Here is a 17,113-nt window from a genome sequence, read left to right as displayed (position 1 = left end):
ATTATTCACTTCCACAGCTGAGACAGCAGCTGGAGGGCTGGAGGGTTGTGTGGGGGTCCCCTGCGCAAAGCAGCAGCTTCAGGTGGAGAGGGACCCAGGACAGCTGGGGCTGGAGTACACAGCATATGTGGAGATGCTGAGAAAGATGGGTTTGTCCAGCCTGCAGAAGATGGGATCTTGTGGCTGCCTGGAGCTACCTCGTGGAAGGGTGAGGAGCAGGTAGAGTCAGGCTTCTGAGAGTACTTTGTCTTGTTTTGGATCCCTCACTGCAAGAAACAGACTGGAGCAAGTCTGGAGGCCACTGGAGACCTCCAGGCTGGTTGGAGTCCTGGAACTCAGGACATGTCAGGAGAATTGGAGAGAACTGGGCTTGCTCCACCTGGAGAAGAGCAGGCACAGAAGGGGTCCCATTGCTGACAGCAACCAACTTAGGGGAGGACACAGGAGGACACATGGAGCCAGATTTTTCAAGGAGACCCATGATGGTGAGATAAGAAGCAATGGATCTATGTTGGAACGTGGAAATTCAAGTTAGAAATAGAGCTTTGCTTCAACATGAGCTTGATCCAGTACTGGGACAAGTGCCCAGAGAGAGGCTATGGGATTTCTCTTCTTAGAGGTGTTCAAGACTTGACTGGACAAGGACTTGCTTGAGCATGGTTTGGACCAGATGGCCTCCAGAAGTCCCTCCCAGCCATGTGTTCCATCACCCTGTGATTCTGTGACTCTCCTTGGAGGTGCACAAGGTCATGAGAGCCAACAGACACAAGGGGAAGGAATGGAAATGAGATTTTAAAAAGTCAGTCTGAGTGTGTTCAAAGATGGAAAAGAAAAAAAAAAACCAGTGAAGGGACCTCCATTCCCTGACATTCACAACTGACTCAGATATGACCCTAAACATTCAAGTTTTCACTGTTTTGGCACTGAGCCCAAACCAGAGGCACCCAGAGATCCTCCTGATCTTGGATACCCCGTGTCTCCAGTTCTCTGCACACCTCCCTCCCCAGCCCTCACATCTTAGTCCCAGCTGGGGGGGATTTGCCCTTTCAGGGTTATCAGCTGTGCTGGCTCTCCTGGCTGGTGGCCTGTCCCACCCAGGACCTTCCCCTGTGCCCGTGAGTTCAGTTCCAACTCAGCCCTAGACTTCCAGTCCTCATCTGAGCCACACTGGGAGCACAATGGGGAGCTCCAGTCCCCTCTCTGTTCACTTTTTGTGGATGGATTTAGACTTTGTGGATGGTTTATGTCCTGGATGGACTGCTCACATTCCTGCTGTAGCGTATTTCCAGCCCTGCTCTCTGCCCTGTCTCTTCATCAGGGATCCTGGATCCAGCTCACATGGAGCCCACACTCAGCCCTTTCCATTGAGCTTGGACCTGGCAGGACCAAGACATCTCCTCAGCTCACCCTTGGCTCCCAACCTCTCACCAAGCTAGCAGAGGTGACATTGAAGGGTTCAGATGGAGCTTGATCATAGAATCATGGAATCATTAAGGTTGGAAAAGATCTCTATGATCAGTAAATCCAATGTCAACCCAGCATCACCGTGTTCACCAACAAACCATGTCCTCAAGTGTCTCATCCACATGTTTTTTGAATGTTTCCAGGAATGGTGACTCTACTGCTGCCCTGGGCAGCCTGTTCCAGTGCTTCACAACTTTTCCATGAAGAAATGTTTCCTAATATCTAATCTACAACTCCCCTGGTACAACTTAAGTCTATTTTCTCTCGTCCTGACAATCCAGGAATCCCTTACCAGGGATCCATTATCTTGGAGAGGTCTGGATGCCACTGTCCATCAAGGCCTGCAAATGGCACTGCTTGATTTCCACAGTACAGAAAGTTTGGTGGGAACCTCAGCTTGACCCTGGATTGCTGTGAACAGCAGGTTTGAAGCTGTGCCATGAAAAAAAGTCTGATCAGAAACCAACACAGAAGAAAAAGGTAGAAGGGCCACATCTTTATCTCCTTAGATTTGAGCTGAAAAGGTTATGGAGCTTCCTGGACCCTCTGGCAGGAAGAACAGCCCCTGCCCCCAAAGCATTTGTCCGGAGAGCATTTTGATCCAGAAGACAGAGAAAATCCTGGTCAACATTTCTGGGACTGAAGGTTGATCTGTAGGGACTCAGCAGGCCAAAGACAGGGATTGGGAAGGAGAGTGGCAAAGGGTCCCATAGACACCTGTTTGTTAACTGGAGCCCTTGCTCAGGACATGCAGACTGGGGTGCCAGGGGACCCTGTAACTCTGGCTGTAGGACACTGGCTCCAGCCCAATGACTGATCCTAAATCCTGCCAGTGAACAGTTAGTGAGCAGGCACCTCTCTTAAGGACCTGTCCTCAGCTTTCCAAGGTCGTGCTTGGGACTGGTCACACAGACCTCTCCTCCTTTGCTAGTTCCTGTATATCCTTAAAAAGCTGGGTCTCTCCACTTCACTTTGATCATGGCTCTCCAGCTTTTGCTCCAAGTGTGCAATTCACATGTAGTGTTTATGTAGGGACAGTCAATAACTGAAATTTCTCAGCATGGAGGGGGTTATTCCGTAACTCTTTGGTTGGACGGACATGTGTCCCTCCCCTCAGTCGTGCTGTCATGGGATCTGGAAACTGCTGGAGTCACAATCTGCAAGTGCCTCCTTGTGCCTCTACAAATGATGAGTGTGAACACACATGGGTGTGTGCAGTGCCTATAAAGCCAGCAGGGACAGCTCAGCATGGGAGGGTGCACCGCTGGGTTCCTGCTCTGTGCAGCTGTGCTCTCATGATGGGTGAGTTTCCTGCTCAGGTACACCTCACTCTGGTGTGGTGCCGGGCTCAAATGAGACCTCACAGGGTGAGTATGCAAAGGCACGGAGAATGATGAGCAGGACAGCAGCTGTGAGTTTCCCTGGGAGCAGGAGGGGTGACAGAGCAAAGCAGCAAACAACACACATGCTCGGTGACAGCCTGTGCCTGCACCAGGCTACCTGTGCCATGTGTTCCAACATCCTGCCAAGGGAGGTGATGTGGGGACCTAAGCTTCACCTTGGTCCTTTTCCTACTTGACCAATGCTTGAGGCAGGTGTGGTTGCTCAGGGATCTTGCCCCAGGAGCTGAGTGAGTGCAGGGTGTAGGGAGGTGCTGCTGGCCAGCGCACAGGGTTTGGGCTCGTATCCCTGTGTGGGCCAGGAAATTGCTTCCTTTTTGCTTGGGAGCAGTGCAGCAGGACCCATGGTGATGGGCACTTTCTTCCCCAGGACTCCAGGCTGGGACACCCTGGCTGCAGCGGGACCTTGTCCTCCTGCCCACCCTGGTGGCAATGCTTCTCCTCTGTGCCAGCGCTGGCCCAGCCGTGCCCACTGCCAGCCCCCGGAGCGGTGAGTAGCACATGGGGGGCACCGAGGGGCAGAGCAGGACACTCAGCTCTGCTCTGTGCTAGGGAGGGTGAGCAAACACCCAGAGGGTTGCACAGCACAGGAACTCCTCACACTCACAACCCCTGGGCCATGGCTTTTACAGCCTGATTGCTGCCAGGTCACCTTCACCCCCTTGGTGGATCCATGCTGAAACCAACAGGTTTTTGCCAGGACACCACAGCTTGGAAAGATTGCTGTGCCATGCTTGTGAGGCTTGGTTCTAGGAGAGATCCTCCTATCTATTTGGCTTTTTGTTTAGCTCTTGTTGGACTAGGAATATCCCCTTCTTCCCTTTAAGGGAGGATTACACTATCTGCAAGACCCCAGAGTTTCATGGGTCAAATTAGAATTACCCACAGCAAATTGTCTCCCATCAGACACAAACCAAGAAAAACAAATTAGATTGCAAATTAGTTTGGCTAGTAAGTCATGAGAGATTGGATAAATTATAACAAGCTGAGGGAAGAGACCCCTATAAGACCAAGGCAGAACGAAACATTCTTATCCAATGCCATGATCCCCAGGGAAAACAAATTTTCATTACATATCCTCATCCAGTGGAGCATTTTGGATACTTCTGGTCCCTGTAAGAGCTGCAGCTCAATATATCAGGGGTATATGGGCCAGGCATACTTGGAGGACATCATTGGCAATCCTGGAGATTTTTTTCACCCTTCTTTTCTTGGCAAGATGCGTTAGAAGGTTCCAAACGAAACAGCAAATCATGAGAAGTAGGTTCCAGAGCTCTTACAGAGGCTACTGGCTCAGACACCTTCAGGATCCCTGAGGATGAGCCAGTGGAAAAGACACAGACAGAACTACTCCTTTTTGTCCCAAGTCCTCACTCATCTTCAGAAGCTCCTTGTTGTCCTGATAGACTCATGGACCTTGTCTCTCCCCCCACCCTGTGTTTGCTGCTGCAGCCTCAGCGTTCCCCCCAGACTGCAGCCACCTGCGCAAGAACAGCCCCAGCGGTGTGTACGTCATCCAGCCGGCCCGCTCCCCGCCGCGCGTGGTCTGGTGCGACATGGACACCGAGGGCAAGGGCTGGACCGTGGTCCAGAGAAACTCTCATGACACTGAGCTCAACTGGAAGCAATCCTGGACCACCTACAAGTATGGCTTCGGGAACGTGCACAGCGATTACTGGCTGGGCACCGAGTACCTGCACCTGCTGACGCAGCAGGGCACCTACAAGGTGCGCTTCGTTGTGCGGGACAAAACCAACGTCACCCACTACGCCGAGTACGACATCTTCAGAGTGGAGAGCGAGGCCAGCGGGTACCCGCTGAGGCTGGGCCGGCATTCTGGTGATGGGGATGACTACCTGACCCTCTACCACCCCAAGAAGGGGGGCATTCACGACAACATGAAGTTCAGCACGGTCGACAAGGACCAGGACCAGTACAGCGGGAACTGTGCCAAGAGCTACGGGGGGTGGTGGTACAACAGGTGCCAGAACGTCCTGCTCAATGCCAAAAACTACATTGTTTGGCCAGGATTCTGTGATAATGGTGACTGCGCATCCTCCCTCATCCTGGTCAAACCCACAGATGTGTGTTGACCACGCCCAGCCCCCTGGAAGTGAGGGGGTGCCACCATCCCCAGCCCAGTGCCCCATCCCCATGCCAGTCCCGGTGCACATCCTGCTCTGCCCACAGCTCCTGTTCCCTCACCAGCCGAAACACAGCAGCTCTGGGGCTCAGGAGCCATCGCCCGGAGCGCTGGGCACATGGGCAGCTTTGTCCAGTGCCATGATGCTGGCTGGCACTGGGGCTCAGGCACTGGTTTGGGGTGGGTGCATCCACTCCCATCCTGGGGAGGGGGACATGGTGCCAGTTCCCTTCCCCTGCGGTCGGTGAACCCTGCTTTGCCCAGGCCCTGCTCCCTCCCTGGGCCCCGCACACCCCATAGCTCTGCTATCCATGGTGGGAGGAATCAGCTGCAATAAATCCTGGAGCCAGACTGTGCTGCCTCATGTCTACCTGCACACTGGTGTGGGGATCACTCTGTCCAGTCGTCAGGGTGGCAGGCTTGGGGGGAAGCAAGTGTGTTAGGCAATATTCCTTTCAATGGCTTGTTCCAGCCACTGCACACTGGACTGTGGCTGTAAGGCTAAAATTAGCCAACAGGGCCAGCAAAGCCCTGATCATGCAAAACCCTCACTCATAGTTTGCCCCTGTTTATGGCTGGGTGGTTGCTCTGTGCTGGGAAGGAGAAGAAACCACCACAACCTGGAGTGTGGAGAGGGCAGTGGGCTCCCTGAGGATGTGAGTGATGGGGTAAGTCAGTCCCATCATTCCTGCTGCAGACAGGGAATGTGTGTATGAAGTTTCCTTCATAGTGATGTAGGGAAGTTTGAACTTGGGGCTTGAAGGAACCCACAGCTCCTCTCCTTACTCTGTGGAAGAAAAGCTGAGCTCAGGGAAGGTTTGTGGCTTGGAATGCTGAACAACATGGGACTCTGGAGCCAAGGTCTGTGACCAAGGTCCCAGGGCACCCTGGAGAGCTATAGCAGTGCATTGCTCCTGAGGAGCTATCAAGTTCTCAAGGAGCATTCTTTGGCAGCCCTGGAGGCACCTGCAGGTGGGAAGCACTGCTTCATGGGGAGATACAAGAGTGCTACTGGTCGAGAAAGGCTTCCCAGTTGGAGCTGGCTTGAGAGTAGCACTTCTGGACCAAGAGATAATGTCTGCTGGTTAAAAAGGCATCGGTGCTCCAGCCTGGATGCACAACTTAACAGAAGGGAAGAGGCTGGACAAAGGATTGGGGCTCCTGGTAAAAGCATTCCACCCAGCAGCCAGCCCTGAGTGATGCTGAGCTGCGTTCCTGGGTCTCTGTTGGAAAGAGAATAGTTTCACTCAATGATCCTTGTGGGACCACATCACAGGTACTGTGTCCACTGCTGAGCTGTCCAGTGCAGAGTTAACACTGCACTGGAGCAATTTCATAGAGACCCAAGCTGATTCACAACCTTGAAATTCTGGGATCCCTGCCATGTCAGGTTGTCTCAGCCCTCACACCAACCCAGACATATGGTGCTGTGTGGCCTTGCAGTACTGTTGTTCCTTTCCACCTTCCCAGCTCCCTCCCAGCATCCACAAGATTAATGAGGCAGGATGACACTGGCCTGGCTTTCCAGGTCATGGCTGGCAGGGTTGAACTGGCCTGATGCTTCCCTCACACCCTGTCCTTGCTGTGTGATGCTGCATTCCCTTTTTGGAAGATCCCCACCTTAGAACACAATGCTCTTCTTTAAGTGAAAGTTTAGTCTCTTAATTCCTCACTTGAGTTGTATGAAAAAATTTTCCTTTGAAAACTTTTTCATACTGCATCAGAAGCCTCAGGCAGGAAATGGGCAGTGGTTGCAAGGTGTTCCCAAATAAATGAAGGACACTATGCAGGTGTGAAAGTGATTTTATTCTGCAGGATGAACACAAACTGCAGCAGGGATGTCTTGTGGACATGACCTGCTCTGGGCTCAGTATATCTTTGGTTAGGTTAGCTGGTGATAATGGATATTTTTCTGCTGAAAACATCTGTACCCACAAAGCAAAAAGAGCATAAGACCATGCTGATCAGGAGGGTTTTTTCTGAGCACAGAGCTCTCTCCAGAAGGAACATGCTTGGATATTGTAGTGTTTATAAAGACACGTTCTAATAATATTCCCTCCCAAAACCCACCACGGGTGAATGGCCAGAGACAGAGCCAGGAGCTCTGCTGCTTTTCAGGACAGGAGGAAAACAAAGCAGTTCTTGATATAGAGGAACAACCCTATTCACCCCCAAGGCCTCATCATCAAATGGGCCCCAGCAGGGCACTGGGGCAGATGTGGACAGAAGGGGGAAGGAGTTCTAGTGGTATGGAGTTGGTTTGATGAGGATGGCCGAGGCTCTGCAGTTCCCCTTGCACAGGTTGCCCCATGTCAGGCCCCCCCTGACGTTCAGCTGCACAGAGTAACACGCTGAGTACCACCACCCACCCCCATAGCGTGAGGCACAGTTCCCTCTGTAAGTATCCTGATCCCGATCCTTTGTGGAGAACTTCATATTGTTGTGCACTTTTCTGGGGTTGTCTGAATCCATGGCATCCTCTGCTGTCCCTGAGTGCGCTCCCAGCCTGAGCCGGTAGCCCTGGGACTCATCATCCAAACTGAACAGGTTGTAGTCTGCGAACTTCATGTTGTTTGCAGCATCCCAGATGACAAACCTGACCTGGTAGATCTTCTGCCTGGTGATCTGGTGGATGTACTCGGTGCCCAGCCAGAACTCGGTGTGCACATTCCCAAAGCCGTGTTTGTAGGTGCTCCAGGACTCAGACCAAGTGATATCCGTGTCCTGCCGGTTCCTCTGGATGACGGTCCAGCCCCTGTCTGCCCCACCCATCTCGCAGTACACCATGATGGGGTGCAGTCCCATGGGCTGGATGATGTAGACGCCACTGGGGCTGTCAGCAGTGACCTCGCTGCAGTCCCTGGGCCAAGCTGTGGAAGGACAAAGGGGGATAGAAGAAAAGCCTGAGCATCAGGACAAGACCTTGGGCAGGAGGGTGTTTCACCTGGTCAGAGCACATGGGGGATAAGCTGCTCTCCCAGCCCAGACAGGTCTGTAGGTGAGAGTGGGTTGGGCTCAACCCTCTGTTCCTTTTCCATATGGAAGAACAACAGGAGTCAGCCCCATTGAATGGTCCCAGACTGACTGAGCTATGCTGATATCAGTCCAAGAGACTGAATATGGGCACCAGTGGGCTCCTTTGGGTCTCCTGAAAAAGGAGTTGCGCCGCTACAGCAGGGTCATGCTGGGAGGAAGGTGAACCTCTTCACCTAGCCCCTGCCTGTTACTAAGGGAATGGGGAAAAATGATCCCTTCAAGCACAAAGCCACCCTTCCCAACCTGCGCAGTGCACACACACACATGCACACACACACACACAGCACTGCAGCCTGAGCTAGGCACACCTTCACCATCCTCCATCTGGAGCAGTGCCAGAGCTATGGACAGTGCATGGTCCTGCCCTACACAGAGCTGCCTGAACACATGCACAGAACACCGGATGCCCACAGGATGCTACCTACTGGTTCTCTTCAGAACACTCGATGAAGTGTTGGAGGGAGATTTCTTGAAGATGCTTAGGGCTTGTGTGTGCACAGAATGGCCTGATGCAGCCAAGATGAGCAGGGAAGCAAGGAGCAGAAGACACTGAGCTGGTAGAAAGGGACAAGAAGAAAAGAAAGAACATGATCATCCCTTCCCATGGTGCCAGCACCGCTGTTAACACAAACCTGTGAGGTGCAGGAGGGCACCAAGCATTCTGGGCAGCATCAGGCTGCTCCCTGCAAACTGCAAAGCTTGCCTAAGGGATAGACCACCTGCCCTTTCCCCCTTGATCTGCTGTGGACAAGTCAAACATGGGGTAGTTTGGGGCAGAGCACAGGACCCAACAGCTGCCTGAGCCAAGTTTCACTCCTGGTGCCTGGAGCAGGGGCCTGGCTGGGGTGAGCCAGGAGACAGGGGATGAGCAGCTGGTGCTCAAAGAGGTGGCAAGTGCCCCTCAAGGGGCACCAGTGCCACTGCTGGCCAGAAGTGTGCAAGAACCAGGGCATGGAGCCTCTCCCTCTTGCTGAGCTGCCCGAGCTTTGCTCTCCCCATTGCTGGCAAGAAGCGCGCACTGCCCAGCCTGTACTCACCCATTGCTCCCTGTGGAAATTCCCTCTGGAGTGCAGAGCTCTGCAGGGGCTGCTGGCACTCAGGCATTTGTAGTGCCCTCTGCACTGGGCGGGCTGAGTGGGTCCTACCCCCCCTTTTCTGCTGGAAGAGATGAGGTTGGTTTCCTTTATACCTGCAGAAAACGCCAGCCAGGGTGGAGGTGCCCGTGGTTCTGGATTGCAAAGAAAATAATTCCTGTGCCAGCAGGAATCTTTGGAATGGTCTCTTCTGTGAGTGCTTAGTGACTTGGGTGGAATTTCCCCTGGGAACAGCATATTTGCGAACTTTGAAGACTATTGCTCAGTAAACACTTGAATACCACAGTCATCAGCCAGGTGGAGAGCAAACACAGGTCTGTCCCTGCCTCCCACCACTGCAGCTGGTGCTGCCAGGTCGAGGGGCTCTCATTTAATCAGCTCCAGTCCAGCTCAGCCCAGCCTGGCTTTGGGTGGGGCAGCAGAGCAGCCCCAAGATTCTCAGGAAGGCGAACTGTTGTGGGCAGCCTTGGAAGCAGCTGGTGTGTTCTGGGGCACATGACACAGGCAGAGGGTCTGCATCTAGGGGAAGCAGGAGAAGTCTTGACTCCCCAGTAGAACAGTCCTAACCTGCAAGAAAGCAGCTGAAGGGCCTGATGAAAGGTTTCTGTAAGGCAGATGAGACAGTTGTGGCCTCTGGGCACTGGGTTTGGGAGAGTGGCCATGCAGGATGAGGAAAGCAAGTGTCTTACCAGGAATGGAGCGAGAACAGGTGGATGGAGGGCAGCAGTGGGGATGTGAGCATGTGCAGAGGGATGCATGGAGGAAAACCAGAGGGGAGTGAGACTGCACAAAGGAGAGGTGAGGGATATTGTAGTGGAACCAATAGGAAATGAGCACCCACAGAAGGGACAGTGGGATCTGAGCATTGATGGAGGTCAGCAGAGGGAATCTGAGGGCACCTGTTGGGAAAAAGAGGGATGTGAGCTTGCCCAGGGGAGAAAAGTCAACACTAAAAAGACACTGAAAGGACTAAAGAAGATCTGAATGCTCGAGGAGGGGAACAGATGACGTCTGGGTGCACACAGAGGGAAATGGGAGGGCACAAGAGTGTACAAGGGGGAAAATGGCCATGATCTGTTTGTGCAAAGAGAACAACAGAGGGGTTCTAAGAGAGCACAACAAGGGAGTGAAGAGGATATGAAAGCAGATGGATAGGAATGGAGTGCATCTGAGAGTGGCTGGAAGTGGATAGAATGAGTAAGAGGGGATCCAGAGAAGCACTCAGAGGGAAGAGGGAATTTGGAAACATGCAAAGGTAGAATAGTTTGGTTGTAAGGCACTCAGAAAGGATGGCAGGGACAGGCAGTGCACAAAAGTAGATTTGACGCAATATCTAGCATGATAAATCTGGCTGTGTTCAGTGGGAAGTTGTGAGATCACAGATTCCCTGTCGTGCAATTTGCCAACGTGGTCTGGCTTAGTTGAATAAGAATTTAACACAATCCAGGTTCACAAATAGTGTGGTTTAGGGAAGGAACAGGAAAGCAGATTCAGGACTGTTGGTGATAAATGCACTAATTATGGGAGTATTAATATGTATTATGACAGAAGGGATAGTAACAGGGATCTGTTAGCTGTAAATATATATTGACCCACTTATATATACATAACTATTCCCAGGTCTGCTTCAATGCAGTTGGAGGTGTGAAGCTCAACCAGAGGCATCCTTTCAGGGGAGGAGAGACATTGTCCATCTGCTGATCTCAAGCAAGCAGAGATGTTTCCCCTCCTCTTTTTGCCCTGAGATCCCTCTTTGATACCATGATTTTGGCCAGCTTTGCTCCATGTTATTCCATTGTTGGCCCTTACTGGAGTCAGGGGCAGCCAAGGGACCCATCCCTTGTATTTCTCAACCAGTCCCATTGGTTCTTAACCAACTTAAGGCAGCTCTAAAGCAAGTCTGTCAAGTTACTACCCTTCTCTTCCACTCTGCACTGTCACCATCACTGACATCTCTGCAGCTCCAGCTGCAGCTGGAATGTCCCCCCAGGGAAAGGAAATGCTGCACAGTACCCGGGTTTAATGTCTGCAAGCCCAAGAACACAATATTTCTATCACAAGCATAATCCAGGTTTTCAGAACTCTATATTTCTGTTTCAAGACAATTCCCATCCAAACGCCCAGCACAAGAAAAGTAATTGCAGAAATTTTGGTCCTCTGGGGTGGATCCATGTGCTAAAGTCCCCTAGAGTGAATCCAGCGATCTGTCATCCTCTCTGCTACCCTGATGTCCACATCTGTGGCATATCTGACGGACACAGAGGCATTGCCAGATGGCCCTGGGAGACAGAAGGAGGAATGGAGAAAGGGGGAGCAGGCAGGACACCCTATTCCCATTAGGCTGTATGTGGGGAGGACAGGGACACATGGGGCATTTGGAGGGCTCAAGGGGCAACAGGGGGGGTCCTTGAAGCAACTGATGGCCCTAAAGGTGAAGCTATGGTATCCTGGGGGCAACTGGGGTAACTGACTGTAACTGGTGCCCCCAAAGGGACAGCGAGGGTTCTAGGCAGAACAGGGGCAAGTTGCAGGGTTTCGGGGGTAATTAGGGAATATGGGGGAAGTAAAGACAGCATGGAGTGCTACTGGGTGCAAGGGGGAGATCCTGGAGTGGGCCAGAGGACAAAGGGAGTCCCAGGGGACATGGAGGGTCCTATGAATTTAGGAGTCCTGGCAGTCTTTGGCCCACCTTTGGATACCTGGGTCCCCTTGTAATTGCAGGGAATACCAAGGGACTGAGAATCCAGAGGGGATAAGGGAGAACCATGCTGGTCTGTGAAGAGCTCCAGAAGCATGGGGAATTTTAGAGTACAGTTCAGCAGGTCAGGAGTACTCACATAAGCAGCAGAATGAATGCTATGGAGCCAGCAGCCACAGCCAGCCCCAAGGCTGGTATGTAGGGCTGGGGGTTCTCATCATCAAGCCAGTGCAGCACGGTGCTGAACACACCCTGGAGTTCTTTCTCTTCCTCCACGCTTCCCTCTGATACTGTAGGGATTCAGACCCCTCAGGTCATGGGGCCCTGCACCCAGGGACCAGCTATCCCTGCAGCTCTTGATCCAGCCACAGGACTCCCTGTCCCCAGTGACCCAGGCATGTGAGGGACCCTGCTCTACCCACATGCTCCCACAGGAGTCAGGCACCAGGGAATACATGCTCTAATCCAACTGTCCACCATGAAGCCAGGTGTCCTGGCACCCTTGCTCAGCCCTTCCCGTGGACCCAGGTGTCCCAGGTCCCACTCTGCTCCCCACTGCTCCCTGCCCCAGGGCACTCGGGTGTCTGGGCTCACCGTTGAGGTAGAAGAACTTGCGAATAATGGGCTTGGAAGGTTCCCCCAAGTGACAGGCAACGGTTCCTGGAGCGGGTTCCTCAATGGTCAGACTGAAGGGCTTCTCTGGATTCCCTTTCAGCTTCTTGAACAGTGTCATGTCCTGTGTGCGCAGCTGGGCCATGGGGGGACACATCAGCTCCACCCAGACACCGGGCACACGGAACTGTGCACGTGCATACAAAGGCACCTGTGTCCTGCACATGCTTGACATGAACCCTTCGTGCTTCTTGAAATCCTTGCTGGTGCAGGTGCATGCACCTCCCATCCCACACACACGTACACCCAGGGATGCACAGCCAGGGCGTACACAAAAGTCACTTCCTGCACATGCAGGAAGAACTTCTTCCCTGTGAGTGTAGTGAGGCCCTGTGTAGCAGAGAATCTCATCTCCCACAAGAGCTTATCTGTTGTTTGCCAGCCAGTCAGAGGACTCAAACAGGACAATCTGTCTTGCAATGAGTTATTTTTGCTTTCTGGTCTGGCATCTCCCAACCGCCAATAAACATCTCACTGTCAAAGTAAGACGTGGAAGACAAGCTGGATTTCTGACTGACAGCAAGTCACTTTACACTGTAAAAGCCACAGCAAACTTCTGCAAAGTAGAAAGCTTCTCTACATTTTCCTGGAAATATGTGGAGTTTCTCCCATGAATGGGGACACCTATTTCCCAGTTAATCCCCCAGGGGTTGTGTACATTACTGTTATTTTGGTGGTAAGATACATTTGGCTCCTATTCAATACTATTTCTTTTGCTAGCTTTAATATAAATACCTTGATACAGTGCACTGTTCTATGTTATGCTGTAATCTACTAGTAGTTCTTTTAGTTTTATACTGTGCAGTAATTCTGACTAAGGTCTTTCACCTAATTTGCCTGTTCATTTGTTTATTAAATAATTCATTATTAGAAATATATCTCATTTGCCATGATTAGGACTTGTGGGCCAAAATAATTCCTAAGATTTAAGCTGTTGCCAAATTCTGAGGCTAAGGAAGGATTTACCTTCATCTGAACCCATGTCTCTGAAAGAGTCTAAATACACAAAGGAACCCTTCTGACCCTCAGACTCAGCAGCAGGGCTTCTTTAATAAACTTTTTCTGAAGCTTCCACTCTCCCCATGACACCCTGGCACAGGTTAGATGTGGCTGCCCCATCCCTGGATGGGTCCAAGGCCAGGTTGGTTGGGGCTTGGAGCAGCCTGGGACAGTGGAAAGTGACCCTGTATACCTTCCAGGGGACTGGAATGACACGAGCTTTAAGATCTTTTTCAACCCAAAGCATCCTGTGATTTTACATTTCTACACTGGCACACAAGGATCTGTGAGTGCACATCTGCCTGCTACTTGTATGCACCCTTCACATGTGCAAGTGTGTGTGCTTACCCAGCTGCTACTTCTAGCACAGACAGCTGCCGTGGCACAGTCACTACACCTGAAACAGCGCCCTCAGAAATGTCTACTCACCCCCTTGCAAGACCATGTGCAACTCACATTTGGGACAAACAGCCAGGTGACAGGCAGGCCAGTGGGGATGTTGAAAGGCACGTTGCAGTGCAGCACAATGGTTTCATCTGTGTAGGTCCACAGGTCCTGCACTGGAAGCATTGACAGGCTCATGAGCTCACATCTGCACATGCACTGACAGAGATGATGGTGCTGCTGTGCTGGCTGCAGGGATGGGCAGATGAATACTTGGGCAGGTGTGCTCAGTGTGCGACCATGGGTGAGAAATGCAGGGAGTCCCCAGAGATTTTTGTGTGAAATCCTGTCTTTTGGATCAGCTTTGCTCAGTATAATCTCATTATAATACTGAACACACCTCCATCCCAAAAGCTACCTGCCCCCAATGTATGCCCACCCTTGCTGAGCACATGTTCTGCATTTTTCCAGCCTGGACCTTCAAAAGCAAAGTTAAACCATTTGACCTCAATCAAAAGTGTGACTGGAGTCACTCAAATGCCACCAAACATAAAAAATAGTACAAAAATAAGCTAAGAATGGGGGGAATTTGAGGAAGATTTCCTTACCCTTAACACAAAAGTCTCTCATGGCCCCATACCTGGGCAGTCCAGGGCAAACTGACAGTCCACAAAGCGGCAGGTAGCACACTGGAAGACACGGGCAGCTGGCTGGAATCCTGGGAAAGAGAGACTTGGTGGTCCCAGGGAAGTGGGGGATGTATTGGGAGACAGGGGAGGGCAGACAGAGGGACAGGCACTCACCACAGGGTGGGATGCAGGCTGGAACTGGAGAGGAGGAAGCAGTGTTAGACTGGGCATCACTGGGGACCCACATCCTTGTAATGAGCTGTCAGGATTCAGCTCTTGTCCAGCCTACATGGGGTCCCTGGGAGTTTCTCTAGGACAGGGGTTCCCAGGGTGGCCACATACCTTTCCCCAGCTGGCTCAGCTTTGCCCAGATTGTGTCGACAGCTTCCTGCAGAGACTCATTCAGGGGCTCTGGTGTGTCCCAAATGTCCAGGTAAGACAATGTGCCCTCCCCCTGGTCCCCATAAACCCCATAAACCTTTCCCAGACCCCACAGATCCCTTATACAACTCATTTTTACTCAATATATCTCTCCTGAAGTCAAATATATTCCCAAATATCCCCTCAAACTCCCCAGGAAGCTGCATACCTTGAAACCCATATACCCTCAGGATTCCCAAAATATCCCTTTGCAGCTCCCAGACTTTCATATACCCCATATTTCACTTCCACTTCATCCCCCTTCAAGGCCTCCACATCCCACCTCCCTTGCCCCATGTCTCATGTCCCATGTCCTATGTCTCACATCCCTCACTCTGCTCACTATTGCCACTTTGCTCCTCTAGAAAATGCATAGCATCCATGACAATTTCCCGAAGTTCCTCACGTTGTCCTGACCCTGGAACCAGTACAGGGATACAGGAATCAGTACAGGGTTAGGGTTGGAGTTTCAGGGATGAGAAGGTCCAGTAAGGCTTGTGGGTTTCTGGGGATTCCTGAAGTCCTGAACAAGATTTAAGGAATACTGGGAAAGGTCAGGTGTCCCTGTGGATTCCTAAGGTCCTAGGTAGGGCCAAGGGGTCCCCAGTGTTAAGGCTGGTCAAGGTTGGGTGATTCTCAGGGTTTGAGGCAGGTTTGGGATTCCCAAAGGTCCCTGGGGGCCAAATCAGAACTGAGAAGACCTTGGCATAGTTCTGAGTCCCAAGGATGCTTGTACAGGGTGGGTCCCTAGGGTCCCCAACTTCCTGGGATCCTGCTCAGTGTCAGTGTGAGGGCCTTGGTAAAAATGGGAAACCCCAGAGGGCTCTGGGGTGCTGTTCAGTGTGGGGATCTCCTTTGGGATGGATGTCCCCGGTGGAAAGGAGGGACCAGTCAGGACAGAGGCCCTCGGGCAGGATTCCTGCTGGGTTTGGTGTTTCCAGGGACTCATGACGCACCTACAGTGATGGAGGCAAGTGGTTTAGCAGCCTCAACAAGGGCCTCATGGCATTTTTTATGTCTGGGGTCATTAACAAAGGCCCCAGTAATGTCACTGCAAAGCCGTGCCCTCTGAAGGGGGGGCCCAAAGCAGAGCAGGCAGGGATGCACCTCAGAGAGGCAAGACATCAGGACCCACAGCCACAAACCAGGGTTTCCAGGGTACCAGGAGACTAACACCAGGATCAGGGCCACAAACCACCACCCCATGACCCCAAACCTAGCACCCAAGTGCCTGAGTTCCCAGGTCAAAAGCGGGGTTCCAAGGCGGAACCTGTGCTCCTGGGTCGCCAGGGAACCACATACGGTGGGAGGCCACACTCTCACCAGCCACACTGACCTCACATCAGCCAAAGGTGTGGGCAAAACCCTGCAAGGAATGTGTAAGGCTCACGTTTGACCAGGAAGAACTGAGCCAGCCCACCGTTACAGCAGCACCACTGCAAAAAATGCCTGGGACTGTCTGGGACATGGTGCTTGTATGCATGTCCTGAGGAGATTCTTCTGCCTCTCTTCTATATTGTACTCTTGAGTACAGAGATACACACCTGGTGCAATGCAAGGTATTAGATCATTCACCTCTCCAAAACAGAGAGGGAGAGAAAGAGAGAAGCTACAAAATATTATCATGAACTACAAAGCAAAATACTCACAAGGTAGCTGGTGGTTTTACAGGGACAAGAGTTCCTGATGCAGGAAGCAACACATTAGAGTGTTTGCAGGTAAAAAACAAGTATGAGACTGAAGAGTTGTATGAAACCCCAGTAGCACTAGAAGGCAGAAGATGCTGTAAGAGCTGACCTGGCATGTGCCAAAACATTTAATAAATGCAAGTTACCATTTCCATCCAGCATGCACATGTTCACTCTCATCCCTCACTTAACCCAGGGCTCGCAGCCATATTCACTATACAGATGTATCATGTATCTGCTCCAAAGCAGACTCACATTGTTAGGTTTTCAAGGACACGGGGTTCAAACTCCAACACTGGTAAATCCTGAGGTGATTCTCTTGGTTTTGTTCTTGGGATGATTGGGCTGAGAGACAAGCTGCAGATCCTGTTTCCTCCTCATGAGGAGATTCCAGATTGTATGTGTTTGCTTTTATTGGCTTTACAGTAATGACAGGTACACACCGTAACGATTACATATTATTAGAATAAACTTTTAATGTGTTCC

At 51.7% G+C, this 17,113-nt stretch overlaps 3 protein-coding genes across 3 annotated transcripts; 1 reads left to right on the top strand and 2 right to left on the bottom strand.

Annotated features, from left to right (window-relative positions):
- The first annotated feature begins 2,762 nt into the window (after positions 1-2,762).
- On the top strand, positions 2,763-4,957 carry LOC134052721 (fibrinogen-like protein 1-like protein). Its single transcript, XM_062507350.1, has 3 exons — positions 2,763-2,766; positions 3,235-3,354; positions 4,317-4,957. Exons 1-3 carry the CDS (start codon positions 2,763-2,765, stop codon positions 4,955-4,957), a joined length of 765 nt encoding a protein of 254 aa, XP_062363334.1.
- A 2,291-nt stretch (positions 4,958-7,248) lies between these two features.
- On the bottom strand, positions 7,249-8,604 carry LOC134052659 (fibrinogen-like protein 1-like protein; the record flags this gene model as incomplete). The annotated part of the gene is made up of 2 exons (XM_062507211.1): positions 7,249-7,877; positions 8,469-8,604. Coding segments are annotated over 2 exons (765 nt in total), but the record flags the coding sequence as incomplete, so codon positions are not given.
- A 2,708-nt stretch (positions 8,605-11,312) lies between these two features.
- Positions 11,313-16,145, bottom strand: SPACA6 (sperm acrosome associated 6). Its single transcript, XM_062507349.1, has 11 exons — positions 15,896-16,145; positions 15,274-15,357; positions 14,862-14,930; positions 14,694-14,717; positions 14,531-14,608; positions 13,963-14,066; positions 12,965-13,016; positions 12,742-12,875; positions 12,430-12,634; positions 11,975-12,125; positions 11,313-11,385 (listed from the first exon to the last, which is right to left on the bottom strand). Exons 1-11 carry the CDS (start codon positions 16,143-16,145, stop codon positions 11,313-11,315), a joined length of 1,224 nt encoding a protein of 407 aa, XP_062363333.1.
- Between the last annotated feature and the right edge of the window lie 968 nt (positions 16,146-17,113).

Source organism: Cinclus cinclus, chromosome 22 (assembly GCF_963662255.1).
Source record: "Cinclus cinclus chromosome 22, bCinCin1.1, whole genome shotgun sequence".
Taxonomy (NCBI): domain Eukaryota; kingdom Metazoa; phylum Chordata; class Aves; order Passeriformes; family Cinclidae; genus Cinclus; species Cinclus cinclus.
The sequence above is the reverse complement of the archived record's forward strand: the minus strand, read 5'-3'. Positions and strand labels throughout refer to the sequence as shown.

Coding starts and splice junctions, on each gene's coding strand:
- LOC134052721 (XM_062507350.1), top strand. Junction 3,355..4,316: donor CACTGCCAGCCCCCGGAGCG/GTGAGTAGCACA, acceptor TTGCTGCTGCAG/CCTCAGCGTTCCCCCCAGAC.
- SPACA6 (XM_062507349.1), bottom strand. CDS start 16,145: ATGGGGTGGTGGTTTGTGGCCCTGATCCTGGTGTTAGTCTCCTGGTAC. Junction 15,358..15,895: donor ACTTGCCTCCATCACTGTAG/GTGCGTCATGAG, acceptor TACTGGTTCCAG/GGTCAGGACAACGTGAGGAA. Junction 14,718..14,861: donor GCTGAGCCAGCTGGGGAAAG/GTATGTGGCCAC, acceptor CCTCCTCTCCAG/TTCCAGCCTGCATCCCACCC.